Source organism: Cyclopterus lumpus, chromosome 6 (assembly GCF_009769545.1).
Source record: "Cyclopterus lumpus isolate fCycLum1 chromosome 6, fCycLum1.pri, whole genome shotgun sequence".
NCBI classification, from domain to species: Eukaryota; Metazoa; Chordata; class Actinopteri; order Perciformes; family Cyclopteridae; genus Cyclopterus; species Cyclopterus lumpus.
Genome location: NC_046971.1, coordinates 13,154,857 through 13,169,057, shown reverse-complemented (window position 1 = coordinate 13,169,057; position 14,201 = coordinate 13,154,857). Strand labels below are relative to the sequence as shown.

General features: G+C 40.5%; 2 protein-coding genes across 4 annotated transcripts; one reads left to right on the top strand and one right to left on the bottom strand.

Annotated features, from left to right (window-relative positions):
- Positions 1–218: 218 nt before the first annotated feature.
- bbs10 (Bardet-Biedl syndrome 10) lies at positions 219–4,965 on the top strand. 2 transcript variants are annotated; one of them, XM_034535798.1, is made up of 4 exons: positions 219–252; positions 876–1,091; positions 1,345–2,307; positions 2,435–4,965. In XM_034535798.1, the coding sequence occupies exons 2-4, from the start codon at positions 877–879 to the stop codon at positions 3,228–3,230; spliced, it is 1,974 nt and encodes a 657-aa protein (XP_034391689.1). In that variant the 5' UTR covers positions 219–252; position 876; the 3' UTR covers positions 3,231–4,965. The 2 variants fall into 2 exon arrangements, with proteins under 2 accessions (XP_034391689.1, XP_034391690.1); XM_034535799.1 differs by having other exon boundaries at positions 892–1,091; positions 2,435–3,738.
- cd9a (CD9 molecule a) lies at positions 4,338–12,702 on the bottom strand. 2 transcript variants are annotated; one of them, XM_034535800.1, is made up of 8 exons: positions 12,464–12,702; positions 9,729–9,831; positions 9,488–9,585; positions 9,034–9,108; positions 8,779–8,880; positions 5,842–5,931; positions 5,437–5,520; positions 4,338–5,316 (listed from the first exon to the last, which is right to left on the bottom strand). In XM_034535800.1, exons 1-8 carry the CDS (start codon positions 12,530–12,532, stop codon positions 5,251–5,253), a joined length of 687 nt encoding a protein of 228 aa, XP_034391691.1. In that variant the 5' UTR covers positions 12,533–12,702; the 3' UTR covers positions 4,338–5,250. The 2 variants fall into 2 exon arrangements, with proteins under 2 accessions (XP_034391691.1, XP_034391693.1); XM_034535802.1 differs by lacking the exon at positions 12,464–12,702 and adding an exon at positions 10,966–11,159 and having other exon boundaries at positions 4,443–5,316.
- Positions 12,703–14,201: the final 1,499 nt, after the last annotated feature.

Genomic DNA, 14,201 nt, shown 5'->3' with positions numbered 1-14,201 from the left:
GAATGTAAAAAGGGAACAATACTTTTGTACATACAACGTGTAAAACATAAACGGCATATGTACCAAGGACACTGTTATACATTTAGATCAATGTGCAATAATAATGTTGGTTGTCGGTATAGAAAGCAGCTCATACCTCCTCCACTCGCTAGGTGTCAATAGTCATTTCTGATCAAAATTACGGTGACGTCACGAACCACCGAAGAAGCCTCGTCTCTAGGATACAGCGAAAGCGTTCCTGCTGGACTGACGGTGAGCTCTCTCAGATTACAGTCTCACATTCTGGGGAAGAAACGGCTTGTTTTTGTTTGTCTGGCCGTTAGAAAGTTGTGCTTTTAAGTCGTAATTGTGCTGTGTGATAAAATAAGCTCAACCGCTGTCGCTGAGTGGCGTTAGTTCACCGCATTCGTTCAGCTAGCTAGCTAGATAGCGGATTCTAAAAGCGTGACGTCATCTAGGTAACTTTACGCTGATATCGGTGATTTGCCCTCAGACGCATATGTGTGGTGACATCCAGCGGGTTACAAGTAATTCACGGGTTATCAAAGACTCGCAGGCTGTTGATTAAAGATTAATGTAATGTTAATGTTATAAGTGATTTATACTTCAGGTACTCTGAACACGGTAGTAATTAACATTAACATTTGAATCTGAGTACATGTGATGGAAGCAAAGACCCGAAATTGACATCTGCCAACATGTTGGTAGAGTACGACTGTGCTGCATAAAGTATTTTATTAATACCACCTGAAGCATTTTTTGTCGATAATATTTGAAAACAACGTATGTTCCCCAATATTGCTTTTCATCATAAGCCAAAACATATTAAAAATACTGTGTCAAAATATACATATATTCTTTTTGCAATTCCTCAGCATGTGTGCCTTGCAGGGTGTGGGGATGCCGCTGGTAGAGCATCTTCATCTGGAACATGTTCTGCAGACTGTGTGTGTGTTGGAGTCAGTCGTCCGCCGCAGTTTTGGCCCTGAAGGAGGACAGGTGCTGTTCACACAAGACACGGGACAAGCAATGTTGAGCCGCAGTGGGACTCGCATTCTCACTGCACTACGGCTGGAGCATCCACTGGCCAGGTAACACAGACACACACACACACACACACACACACACACACACACACACACACACACACACACACACACACACACACACACACACACACACACACACACACACACACACACACACACACACACACACACACACACACACACACACACACACACACACACACACACACACACACACTATTCTTTCACCTTTATAGTCTTTGTCAAGGTTAATTTTTTCTTGTGATGTATGCTCTTTGTGTGTTTTTCATTTTAGGATGGTGGTGGAGTGTGTCTTGAAACACAGCACAGTAACGGGTGATGGGTCCAAGACATTTATACTACTGATGGCGTCATTACTACGGATAATTCATACAACGGCCTGCAAGGAGCCTAATCTGTCTCTCACCTATAACTCCAAGGCAGCAGCAGAGGCTGCCACTGCGAGGCACTTGGCTGACAACATGTTGGCATTTGCATTGGAGGAGCTGGACGATCTTATTGCCATAGGAGTGGTCCCGTATGGATGCTGTCTTTCTTGGGAGGATTTTACTGCAAAAACACAATTACAAGCACACACAAACAATCACTGTGTTCAAAGTCTGCTGGCATCCTTCTTTTATTCACGCCTGGGTCGCACCCACTGTGAGTTCATGAGCAACCTCACCTGTGAACTTCTTACTCACTGGAAGATTGAAAATGACTTACCTTCCTCATCACTTCACTTTGTAAATGACAACTTGGCTGCCTTGCATACGGCTGTGTCAGGCTTCCCTATTAGTTGTTCACGTTTGATTAAGGGACAAGTCATTCACAGGGACTTTGCTGCGCACTGCCCTCAGACTGACCACCAGCCGGTTAAAGCTGTCGTTTTCACTGGGTACCTGCAGCCAAAATTGCTCCGTGCAGAAGAAGTGCTGGAGCTGGGGTGTGGAGTGCAAGGGAAGCAGAGAAATATTGTGCATTTTAGCACCTGGGCAGAAAGGTCATTGGAGTGTGTCATTGCGAAACTGCAGAGTTTGGGTGTCTCTGTGCTCCTGTCTGCAGTGAAACAGACTGCTGCTGTCCTGGCTTTAGCTCTACAGGCAGAGATGTCCATTGTGGAGTGTGTGAGTGAAGATGAGCTGTCTCTCTTTGCTAGGCTAAGTAGGGCCACGCCTGTCAGAGACTGCTGGGTGATTGAACCAGAGCACGTTGCTACACTGACCTTTTGCAGACCAATACTGCTGGGAGCTCATAGGTATGAAATCATGTGTCTCTTTCTCTCTCACCCACTATGTATAAGCAAAGTCACACATATGATACAATTAATATTGGATTACACATACTTGAATTGGGCTTTGATTTTATTTATTTTTCTTTCACAGGTATGTCCATGTGGCTTTCCATGATTCCGAGGAAAGGGTCAAGGTCAAACCCTGTAGTCTGGTCGTTTGTGGCCTGGGGGAAGGGCAAACTGACCAGTATGCTTCAGCGCTTCGAGATGCTATCCGCATGCTTCTTTCAACATGGGAGCCAACAAAGAGGACCTTGCACTCCAACAAAAGCACATCTTTACATACGGACAATCAGATCGCCACTGCAACTCCCTCCAAGCAGTATGTGTTGGAGCCAGGCTGTGTTATCGCTGCTGGTGGGACATTTGAGTTCCTCCTAAACCATGCCCTCCTGCTACATGGCAGCAGTTGCTCATTTTCTGATGACACAATTATGGGTGTCCCTGCTGTTTCCCAGCTCTTGGCGAATGCTCTACTGAGCGTGCCACGACAGATTTACTCCCACAGTCCACGGCGTTTCCTGCAGACTCAAACCAGACTACTGAGTTTTATTCAAAATCATTCTCACCCTTTCAGCCTCGCACACAAACGAGAACCCAACACAATCCTCATACAGGTTGGGGATGAAAGGGAATGCCCTCTAGATGAGGGTACACTAACCAAGCATTGTTGTCCAGAAGCTGACCCGTCACCAAAGGTTTTCATGTTGGACTCAGGCCTTGAATCTGTCTCCTGTAAATACCAGGTACTTTTGGCCGTGCTGCAGTGTGTCTCAAGTCTTCTCCGCGTAGACACCGTGCTGCACACACACACTGTCTTACACACTCAGTCACACAGGCTTCCAAACATTTCCTGGGAGGGCACAGAGGACGAGGCTGAAGACTGAGATTGTATTATGTCCCGAGATGAAATCTATAAACATATTTTCTTTCAATACTTACTCAGGTATCATTCAAAAGTAGGAGGACATTATTTTTTAATATTGCTACAGTCATTTTTTGTATGTCCAGTGTTTTTTTTTGCCTTCAAATAATGTATTTGAAAACCAAGTTCATACTTCCACTGAGATAGTAAACTACATTTCATGGCAGCACTGTTATGGTGCTTCTGTACCAACCTGTCTGAATCAAGGTTAGGTTTGGCAATAACTGTAAAAAAGAAAACATCAAACAACTTCGTGTTGATCTCTGTCCAGGACAAAATGTATCTACTGTGTTATTGTGAAGTAGTGTGAGTGAGTAAATATGGATGTTGGCCTTTCCTCTTGAGTTCTCATTAGGGTTCCTTTTTTTCCCTCCACATTTCTCTTTCTTATCTCAGCTTCCTGCCCTCGTTCCCTGGCCAACACATTATGTTACATAAGAGGCACACACACACAGAACAACATGGGGACATCATCTCACGCAGACATACACCCCTTTTTATAATCAGCGGTATCGTGGGGGTGGGGTGTCTACCCGGCTGTCAACAACCAAATTAAATTGTACTTCCTTGCGCTATAATCAGAGGAACTCGAACTCTATTCGCACCTCTTTTTGGTGAAATAGTGAGTCATTGAAAATGGCTAGATTAACTATCATCCATAATTGTGCTGTTTACTGTAATCAGTCTGCACCTAGTTTTCAACACAGGTCTTTCGCAATTTAATTTTGACGACATGACTCAGAAACAAAGACAGCTCTTGGCTTGTTTCGTGTTTTGGATCAAACTACATGAGTCACACTTGATGGTCACAAATATCAAAGAGGGTAAGGCTGGGGTAAGTACTCAGCATGTTTTTGTTTTTTCCCACTGCGCACACGGAAAATAACCTGGAGGTTGTTTTCAGTTTTATCAAGACCCCTTCGCCCTTATCAACCCGACATGCTCCCTTTCTCCCACAAAGCTAACTCTAGCTAACAGACCAGAGACAATTTGTGAATGCATCAATCTAATAGTGAAGATTTTTATTTCTAGTTAATAGAACTTTACCCACATACCTTTTGAGAATAGGCTTAATGAAACATTACAGATAATTTGGCTGTGTGTGTGTTGCTTCCATTGTAGTAAGAGAAAGAGGGAGTTGAGTGCCATAATATAAACCTACCGAGCCAACTCAGTCAGTACATTTTGGTTTATTTGGTTCTCATTAATATTTGTCTCCGTGAAACATAGTGCATATGGTATAAATCAACTCAATCTCTGTAAAATAAAAAACATTATAAAATACAAACCACATATTAAACCACATGTACTATATTACCACCTAAGTGCATGAATCTTTTACAAATAAAAAAATGAAGACATTTACAAAACGTGACAAAAATCAAAGGCGACTTTAGTAAAGGGGAAGTACAAAAGGAAACAAATGAAATGTCACAATGAAGGAACTAAGCTGCTACTCGGTCACTGCAGTTCACAGCTCGGCATTGAATTGTCTACGAGTCACCATGGTTTGACTTTGATGTTGTAAAAATAAAAATAATTTCATTGGCTCCTGCTGTATTGTGCTGAAGTGGGAGTGGTTTCCTTTTTTATGGCCCTGATCCATGACTTCTGTCTGGAAGGTGACCCCAAGTGACGGCAATAGAAGTGTGATCAGTATACAATAATATGATCTTTTGTTTAGATAATTAGCAGTTCACAAACACTAATTTTGATCAAATTACCACAAAATTACACATTTCTGCACAACATTGCCACTGAAGAACAGATGACACCCATTCTATAGTTGGGCCTAATCACCACATCACAAGATGGGCTTAAGTGTCAGCAGCACATATCTGATGGATTATGTAATAATCTGAAATATCTGCACCCAGCCTAGTTTCCTTGAACAAGTAGTGTTACTATTGGCAGTGGGGAGTCATGTGACTCGAATGACATCATGCAACAATAACAAAGACTCTGGGACGTGATGGTGGGTGTCACACCACCTCCCGGGACTTCCTGATGGCGCAGCACAGGAGCATGCTAAAGATCATCCCAAACACCTATAAAAGAGAGGGAGACGTACATTGCTTGTGTTTGTGTTCAATTATTTCTGCACTGAGTTCATCCTCCAGGGCAGCAGACACCGAACTTTGATGAGTTACAGTTAATCACACGCTTACCATAATAACACCGATGGTGATGCCCACTCCTCCTATGATGTGTAGTTTGGAGTCAAACACCTCATCAATGGCATCAGGGCAGCTCTGCAACACACAAGCACAATTCCTTTCAACTTTCTCTGAATCTATGCGGAAACATGACTTGTGGTGGTACGGCACAGACCGCTTGAGAGCATGCATGCTCCAGTAAACCATTGTTGCCATAGTAACTCTGCAAGGCAATTAAGGGAATTGCAAAGGGAAGTATAAACATAATTGTGAATTTAACAAACAGTAATTTCAGCTCTCAGCTGATGCATGTCTGACATCTGTTAGATGATCTCTCCTATTGATTGTTTTTTTTTCTCTTTCTTTAGCTCTTGATGGAAGTACTTGGCTGTGTACGGACGTTGAGGCTGGTTGTACCTTCGTAATGAGCACCTCAAGTGGCTCTCCCCGGGGACAGGTGTCTTTGGCAGTTTCTACGACAGAACCAGTTGGCCCACAACAGTTCAGCTGTAAACAAACACAAAGTCAGACCTTTAAACAAGACGGCAGAAGGAAAAACAAAAATCTGTGTTTTAAAGGAATAGTTCTTTTTTTTGTCCCCAAAGTTGTCGTCACATTGAAGAGGCAACCAGTTGAGACGCCGCACAGAGATACTTTATGTATAAAATGCAATAAATAGTTACAGCTCATACCTCTCTCTTAAACATCAAATATATTTTTTGCACAACTTAAACAAGTAAGATTCCACATGTCCATCAGTGAGCTTTGGAGGTGCTGGTAGGCTTGTTTTTCAATCTGCAACTTTGTCATCATAAACACTGGATACTACTTGTTGTGGGGAGTTTTGAAAAGTATTGCCAAATTCCTTTTAGATATGATCTAAGTCTATATGACTGATCTGAATTATAATGAAGCAGACAATGCTAATACTAATCGGCCCCTTTGAGGCCCCGCTGAAAATGAGTTTGACACCCCTGATCTAGAAGGATCGATTCGAAAGGCTGGCTGTGAAATGTGCTCTGGAGGTGTCTTGAGACGTTTGTGTGGATACCAGCTAAAAGATGCTACAGGATGCATTTGTATGTCGTTGTGAATTAAAATATAATTACTGTGGACAAATAAGAAAGATTGGTAGTTTAAAATATAAATATATTTCATTCATTCCTTTTTTTGGGGGGCCATTTTGAGGCAGCGGAATAAAGCTGTAAAAACACAGAACATTCTAAAAACACAGAACATTCTAAAAACACAGAACATTCCAAAAACACTGAACATTCCAAAAACACAGAACATTCTAAAAACACAGAACATTCCAAAAACACTGAACATTCTAAAAACACCGAACATTCCAAAAACACAGAACATTCTAAAAACATTGAACATTCTAAAAACACTCAACATTCCAAAAACATTGAACATTCTAAAAATACTGAACATTCCAAAAAACCAGAACATTCCAAAAACACAGAACATTCCAAAAACACAGAACATTCTAAAAACATTGAACATTCTAAAAACACTCAACATTCCAAAAACATTGAACATTCTAAAAATACTGAACATTCCAAAAAACCAGAACATTCCAAAAACACAGAACATTCCAAAAACACTGAACATTCCAAAAACACCAAACATTCCAAAAAACACTGAACATTCCAAAAACACAGAACATTCCAAAAACACCGAACATTCCAAAAACACTGAACATTCCAAAAACACCAAACATTCCAAAAACACTGAACATTCTAAAAACACTGAACATTCTAAAAACACAGAACATTCCAAAAACACAGAACATTCCAAAAACACAGAACATTCTAAAAACACAGAACATTCCAAAAACACAGAACATTCTAAAAACACAGAAAAACAAAAAAACACTGAACATTCCAAAAACACCGAACATTCCAAAAACATTGAACATTCTAAAAATACTGAACATTCCAAAAAACCAGAACATTCCAAAACACAGAACATTCCAAAAACATTGAACATTCTAAAAACACTGAACATTCCAAAAACACAGAACATTCCAAAAACATTGAACATTCTAAAAATACTGAACATTCCAAAAAACCAGAACATTCCAAAAACACCAAACATTCTAAAAACACCGAACATTCCAAAAACACTGAACATTCCAAAAACACTGAACATTCCAAAAACACTGAACATTCCAAAAACACCAAACATTCCAAAAACACTGAACATTCTAAAAACACTGAACATTCTAAAAACACAGAACATTCCAAAAACACAGAACATTCCAAAAACACAGAACATTCCAAAAACACAGAACATTCCAAAAACACTCAACATTCCAAAAACACAGAACATTCCAAAAACATTGAACATTCTAAAAACACTCAACATTCCAAAAACATTGAACATTCTAAAAATACTGAACATTCCAAAAAACCAGAACATTCCAAAAACACCGAACATTCCAAAAACACTGAACATTCCAAAAACACTGAACATTCCAAAAACACAGAACATTCCAAAAACACTGAACATTCTAAAAACACTGAACATTCTAAAAACACTGAACATTCTAAAAAAAATAAACATTCCAAAAACACCGAACATTCCAAAAACACCGAACATTCCAAAAACACTGAACATTCCAAAAACATTGAACATTCTAAAAACACTCAACATTCCAAAAACATTGAACATTCTAAAAATACTGAACATTCCAAAAAACCAGAACATTCCAAAAACACCGAACATTCCAAAAACACTGAACATTCCAAAAACACTGAACATTCCAAAAACACAGAACATTCCAAAAACACTGAACATTCTAAAAACACTGAACATTCTAAAAACACTGAACATTCTAAAAAAAATAAACATTCCAAAAACACCGAACATTCCAAAAACACCGAACATTCCAAAAACACTGAACATTCCAAAAACATTCCAAAAACACCAAACATTCCAAAAACACTGAACATTCTAAAAACACTGAACATTCTAAAAAAAATAAACATTCCAAAAACACTGAACATTCTAAAAACACTGAACATTCTAAAAAAAATAAACATTCCAAAAACACCGAACATTCTAAAAAAAATAAACATTCCAAAAACACAGAACATTCCAAAAACACTGAACATTCTAAAAAAAATAAACATTCCAAAAACACCGAACATTCCAAAAACACTGAACATTCTAAAAACACCGAACATTCCAAAAAATGATGAAACTGAGTCAATCTGCAACTTTGTCATCATAAACACTGGATAATACTTGTTGTGGGAAGTTTTGAAAAGTATTGCCAAATTCCTTTTAGATATGATCTAAGTCTATATGACTGATCTGAATTATAATGAAGCAGACAATGCTCACCCCGGTTTGAATCACCCGCAGAGTCTCTTTGAGTCGCTCATCTCCTGTCGTCTTGAAGTTATTGTAGGTCTGCATGTAGAACGTTGTGATATCATTCACCACCTGCAACACAGCAGCAAGCCAGGAACAATCATTGTATTTACATGACTCACTTTGTTTTGAATTGCTGTACCCTTCATGATGTGATTTATTTTAGTTTGTGACTTGTATACAAATAAAACTATCAATGTAACCCAATTCAAACATGTACGTTACCTTGCTTTGGTTGGAAAATACCCAGATTCCAGCCGCAACCTCAATGGCAAATATGATAAGCAGGAAGAAGAAGAACTGCAAAACCGAGAGAAAGCATTTAACTCAGCTGATTGTGTCAATGTGTGCTTCCATGCATGTGTGTGCGCATGTCTTTTGCGCGCATGTGTGAACAAGTAAGGTCATTTGAGTGTATAAACCCAATTTACATAGGCTCCTCCTCCTGAAAGATTTAGTACAAGAAGATTAGGGCTAGACAGGGCGGGAGGGAGGAGGGGAACAAATGTAAGGAAATCTAGAGACTCTTCTCTGGCCTTGATATTGTTCAGTAAAGGTGAGGGTGCTGGTGAGTGAGATCACTTCACACACAAAAAGAAAACTTGTGGTTTCTAAAGAGTTTAAATTGTCTTGTTAGTTAAGTCAAAGGTTACGTGAAGTATAAAAAAGTGGTACGAACCAGTCCCAGCATACAGGGGGACTCCTGGATGGCCCCACAACATCCCAGAAAACCCACCACCATCATCAGTGCTCCAGCTCCAATTAGGACATATACACCTATACGTACATTGAGAACATCAGAGATACATACAAGTACTGTTTGCTTTTTTGCAGAGCTCACATAATCCAAAACTGTACTTTTACCTTTGCTTCAATGATAATGCAAGAAGTGTCCAGCTCAAGGACTGAGAGCCTCTTACCTGTGTAAAACACATATGGAGACTCTGCTCCTTCAAACAGACCTTTGGTCTTTGGGTCTAATCTTAGCCACAGGCCTATAGCAAAGACAGCCGTGCCTGCAAGCTGAAACACAAAACATGTAGATTTTCTCACAGCACTGTGACTAGTTATAACCGCACTGAATGCATTGTGCACACTGTCAGTCTAAATCATACTAGAGAGCCCTCTCCATGTTTATGCATGTTCTCAACTCATTTAGCCCATTATGATTTCAACACACCAAATAACAATTATCTTGTTCTTCCATCAACTGCTCCCAGTTGTCGTTATTTGCACTGCCATGCCCAATCTGGAAAGCTACTGCAGGTCTCACTCCAACACAGTTTCAGTTTCAGTTCTCAGTCCAGGAAGAGGTTTCCGCAGGCCTTGTGTCATATCTAACTCTTCCCCAACACCAGCATGTTGTCTCCACTGAGGTAAATTAATATTCTCGCTTCATGAGGCTGCACATCAGGTGAGAGTGGCCATTTAAAGACGATGCCCAATCAGCAACTCTTTTATCCGACTTTATATCGATAGAACAAACATTGGCAATCATCTACACACATCACAGTTAATTGGCATTTCAATGTTGCAACACATGGATATATGGTCTGGAGACAGACATTTGTAAATCCTCAGCAATCAGATATTGATACTACAGTATAATGGTATTAAAACACATTGATAGGGACATCATGCTGTCATGAGCGCATGTCAATGTGTCTGTATGCAGAATGTGTGCATGTGTCGACCTAGAAAACAAGATCAGTCTCACAATCAGAGAGATGGGAGTAAAACTAGGTCCATTTGCCTTTTTAATGGTCAAACATTCCCTTGTTCATCAGCGTATGTATTTAATATTGACAAAAAGTATCGTGCGCATCCATCAACACAAAGCTGCATGCATGTTATTATAAAAATACCTATATGTATGCATGTTATTACATCTGCAGTACTTGTCTTTTGAACAAAAATGCACAAAAGTCAGTATTTTACACTGGTGCCATATTGTGTCAAGCTTTTTCACTGTGTATGCTTTCTGTTGTATAATCTTTTTTATGTTCCATTGTATGAAGAAAATGGCAGATTAGAGCAAACCACAAAAGAGCTAATGACAATAGGAAGCTTCTCAGTCTGCCTCTCTCTCTCGTTCTCTCACACACACTGGCACACGACACATGAAGACACAATCATAAAAAAGTAAAGCACACTTACCCAGAAGAAAACGTTGAAGACAAACATGAGATATTTCACACACTTTATTCCCCCAGCGACAGTCATGCTGATTCCGTCTACACAATGCACCACTATGAGTAGGTAATAACTAACTTAGTCCCTGACAGGAAGTGAAGCTTAATGGTGTCAGTTGAAAATGGTGGTGGACAGAGAAAGCGTTGTCCTTACCACTCCTTCAAACTATCACCTGATATAGGGAGTGTCAAGAAAGTTATTGTGTATGTGATAGGAATTGTGTTCCCTCCTCTTTTTTTACATGTCCATGCATGCACAGTTGTGTAGCTTTAACTACTGCGTGTGTGCAGGTTGTGCAGGCATACAGGTGTTTACGATCTGGGAGATAGCAGCACAGTGGGCTCTGTAGAGGCACGATAACATCAAACTTTTTCTTACCTCAGAATATGTACTGCTCTGGTGTCTAAACTTGGTGTGACTCGTGCTACTGCTATAAAGTATAACTACTTACTTCACCTACAAGCTGCTTTTATTGAACGCAATATATTTGAACCCTGCTCTTGATGCACTGACACAAAGTTGTGCATGGACGCTCCTGTTGTGTCCAGACAGAGCTGAGATCAGATATCTGTGTCATGTGATATGTGTGACACAAATTATTTGACAAATGGTCAGTTTTAGCATTTTTTTAAATCTTTGTGGTTGTGTAGCATGGTACACCCCCCCCCCCCCCTCTCTCTTTCTCACTCACACTTACACACATACTCGCATGCATCGGGAAATCCCTTATGCCCTGTAATGAATAGTTGTCAGTGGCTCTATCTATAGCTGCACACATTATAAACGTTCATAAAAGGGCAAAGCATCCACCCGGAAACCACACATAGCCTACAGACAGAGATCACAAACAAGCGGTCACAGCAAGACACGCCCTGCAGGCTTAGAAGGACACAAATAGCCTGTACGGGACATCCAGGATTCATTCAAACACACACAGGCTGGCTCGCAAGCGCAACTCTTCACATCACGTGAGGGAGCAGAAGTCTTCATTATCATTACGTCAGTGTATCGTTCTTCACCACAATAAAACCCGCCCCCTCCCCCCCATTGCAATTATTAAAATGCAGTGCGCGCAAACTCCAGAGTGAAGTCTGCGAGTGAAGAACTGGGTCACTTGGCCACTGGGGATTATCCCTCCAACCCGCTCAGTCTCTCCACGCGCATTGGGACACTTTGTGTTTGGTGGTGGCTGCAGCGTCAAAATGCACAGGGCAGCCCAGAATATAGCCTACGGTGTGATACGCAAACGAGGACGCTAAATTATGATTCTGCATCTGGGACGCCATATTAGTTAATTCACTATAGTAACCTGCTCACGCACATGCACGCGAAGCTCGCTCTTACTCTCGCTCACACACACACACACGCACACACACGCACACAAACACACACACGCACACACATGACAGACAGGATGCATATGTTAATATGAGAACACTACATTGTCTCGCTTTAAACTCACCCAGAATATCAGGTTGAAGGCAAACATCAGGTATTTGATGCACATTTCCCCTCCCGACAGCGCAGCCATGGCGGTACGTGGGCTACGGATCTCACTTCTGCTGGTATCACCTAATTCAGACCTTCTAAACAGTCAGTATGCAGAATGAGGTTATTTGCCGTCGCGCAAGCACTGCTACGCGCACCGTGCTGTGCGCGCCTGTAAGTGGTCCGCCCCCACACATAACGGACTGCAAAGGCAAAGCCTCCCGAAGCTGTTCTCTCTTCTCTCTCTTTTTTTGTTCTTCTTACCAATGTATTTGTTACTTTATATACTATACTCTATTTGCCAAAGGCCTAATATTCCTGCAGGATCTTTTTGTGGGACTTTTCAGTGATGTAACTATGTTAACATTCTTTAGCATTTTTAGGGCCTTTGCCTCAGTGTCATAACGATCATATTCGTAATAGAGGGGCTTGTAATGGCATTTGTGAATAAGCAAGTTATATACTTTTTGCACTATATTCTATCCTTAGTGTCTCCAAATTAGATTACATAATTTTGAAATGGTATAGCTCTGACAGGGAACCTAAAGTCTGTGCTCTGCGTGTGTCCTTCCTGCAGACAACAATGCCCTGAGAAGCAGCCTGCGGTGGGCTTTTAGACCGCAAATTCCTGCAGCAGCCTCGGCTGTGCGATGACGTAATTCTCCAAGAAAAAGAAAGATGCGTTCATGGATTGATTCTGCTGTACATGAATGAACACGGTGCACGAGTATGTCCACACGATCAGACAAACAGCACAAACAAACACAAAGTGACCAACCTAGTAGTATTCAAGTCATCAGTCTGACTTTGTTGTATATCATGTGTGTATTGTGCGCATGTTGGTGTTGTTGTCTTTTTAACCATTTCTTCTGCGGACTACATTTTACATCCACAGACAGTTCAAAGAAATGTGGCACTATCCTATAATGCTTACACATTTATAAATTGTAACTAATGGCTTTATTGATGCTTTACAATATAGACAATTTTACTTAATAGAAATACTTGAAGACTGATTTAATTTTGCTGGTGGGTTGTTAGATGGTGCAACCCCCACTTCTAGAACCCTTTATTAATATATTGACTTTTTTTAAAGTGAGAAACACATTATTTATTGCTGGATCACAACCATTTATTACCGACATTAAACTTTTAGAAAGATGACCTGGTTGATAACAGCAGCAACTAAGAGGTTCAACAATTAACAGTAAAGCACATAGATTTGAGGAACATTACAAAGATCAGAAAAAAACATGGAAGATACTGTGACATCTCACGGTATAGAAAATGAATGTAGCTGAATTCCACGTAGCCTCTTCAGTGTTTAGGGTCCTGGTGGTGTGCATGCTGTAATGGCTTATTTGGGACTCTTGGAAAAAACAAGGCCATTAATGTTAATACCCGAGTTTTTAATATAGCACCTACAAACCAAAGGCCCACAAACACAGGTGTTTTCACTTCAGTCTGATTAGCTCCCCAGGATTAAGTGGCAGTTACTATGCTTGTGCACTTTTTTGTTGTTGTTGTCACCTGACAGCTTCAAACTTTAATAATGGTTATTAATATATTGAGTCCTGTAATTTGTAACACAGCTCCACTCAACAGCAACCTGATGAGATGTCTAATGAAAACACCTCAGAGTACAATGTTAAAAAATGGTGCCAGAATTGGATAGGCAAATATTTGGACACACAACACTTTGTCTTTTGGCC

What these genes read in the sequence shown, in the direction of transcription:
- bbs10 (XM_034535798.1), top strand. Translation starts at nt 877, where the DNA reads ATGTGTGCCTTGCAGGGTGTGGGGATGCCGCTGGTAGAGCATCTTCAT. An exon ending in CTGGAGCATCCACTGGCCAG is followed by an intron (nt 1,092 to 1,344) that starts GTAACACAGACA and finishes TTTTCATTTTAG; the next exon opens with GATGGTGGTGGAGTGTGTCT. An exon ending in ATACTGCTGGGAGCTCATAG is followed by an intron (nt 2,308 to 2,434) that starts GTATGAAATCAT and finishes TTTCTTTCACAG; the next exon opens with GTATGTCCATGTGGCTTTCC.
- cd9a (XM_034535800.1), bottom strand. Translation starts at nt 12,532, where the DNA reads ATGGCTGCGCTGTCGGGAGGGGAAATGTGCATCAAATACCTGATGTTT. An exon ending in CCTTCAACCTGATATTCTGG is followed by an intron (nt 9,832 to 12,463) that starts GTGAGTTTAAAG and finishes TTTGTGTTTCAG; the next exon opens with CTTGCAGGCACGGCTGTCTT. An exon ending in TCACCATCGGTGTTATTATG is followed by an intron (nt 5,317 to 5,436) that starts GTAAGCGTGTGA and finishes TCTCTTTTATAG; the next exon opens with GTGTTTGGGATGATCTTTAG.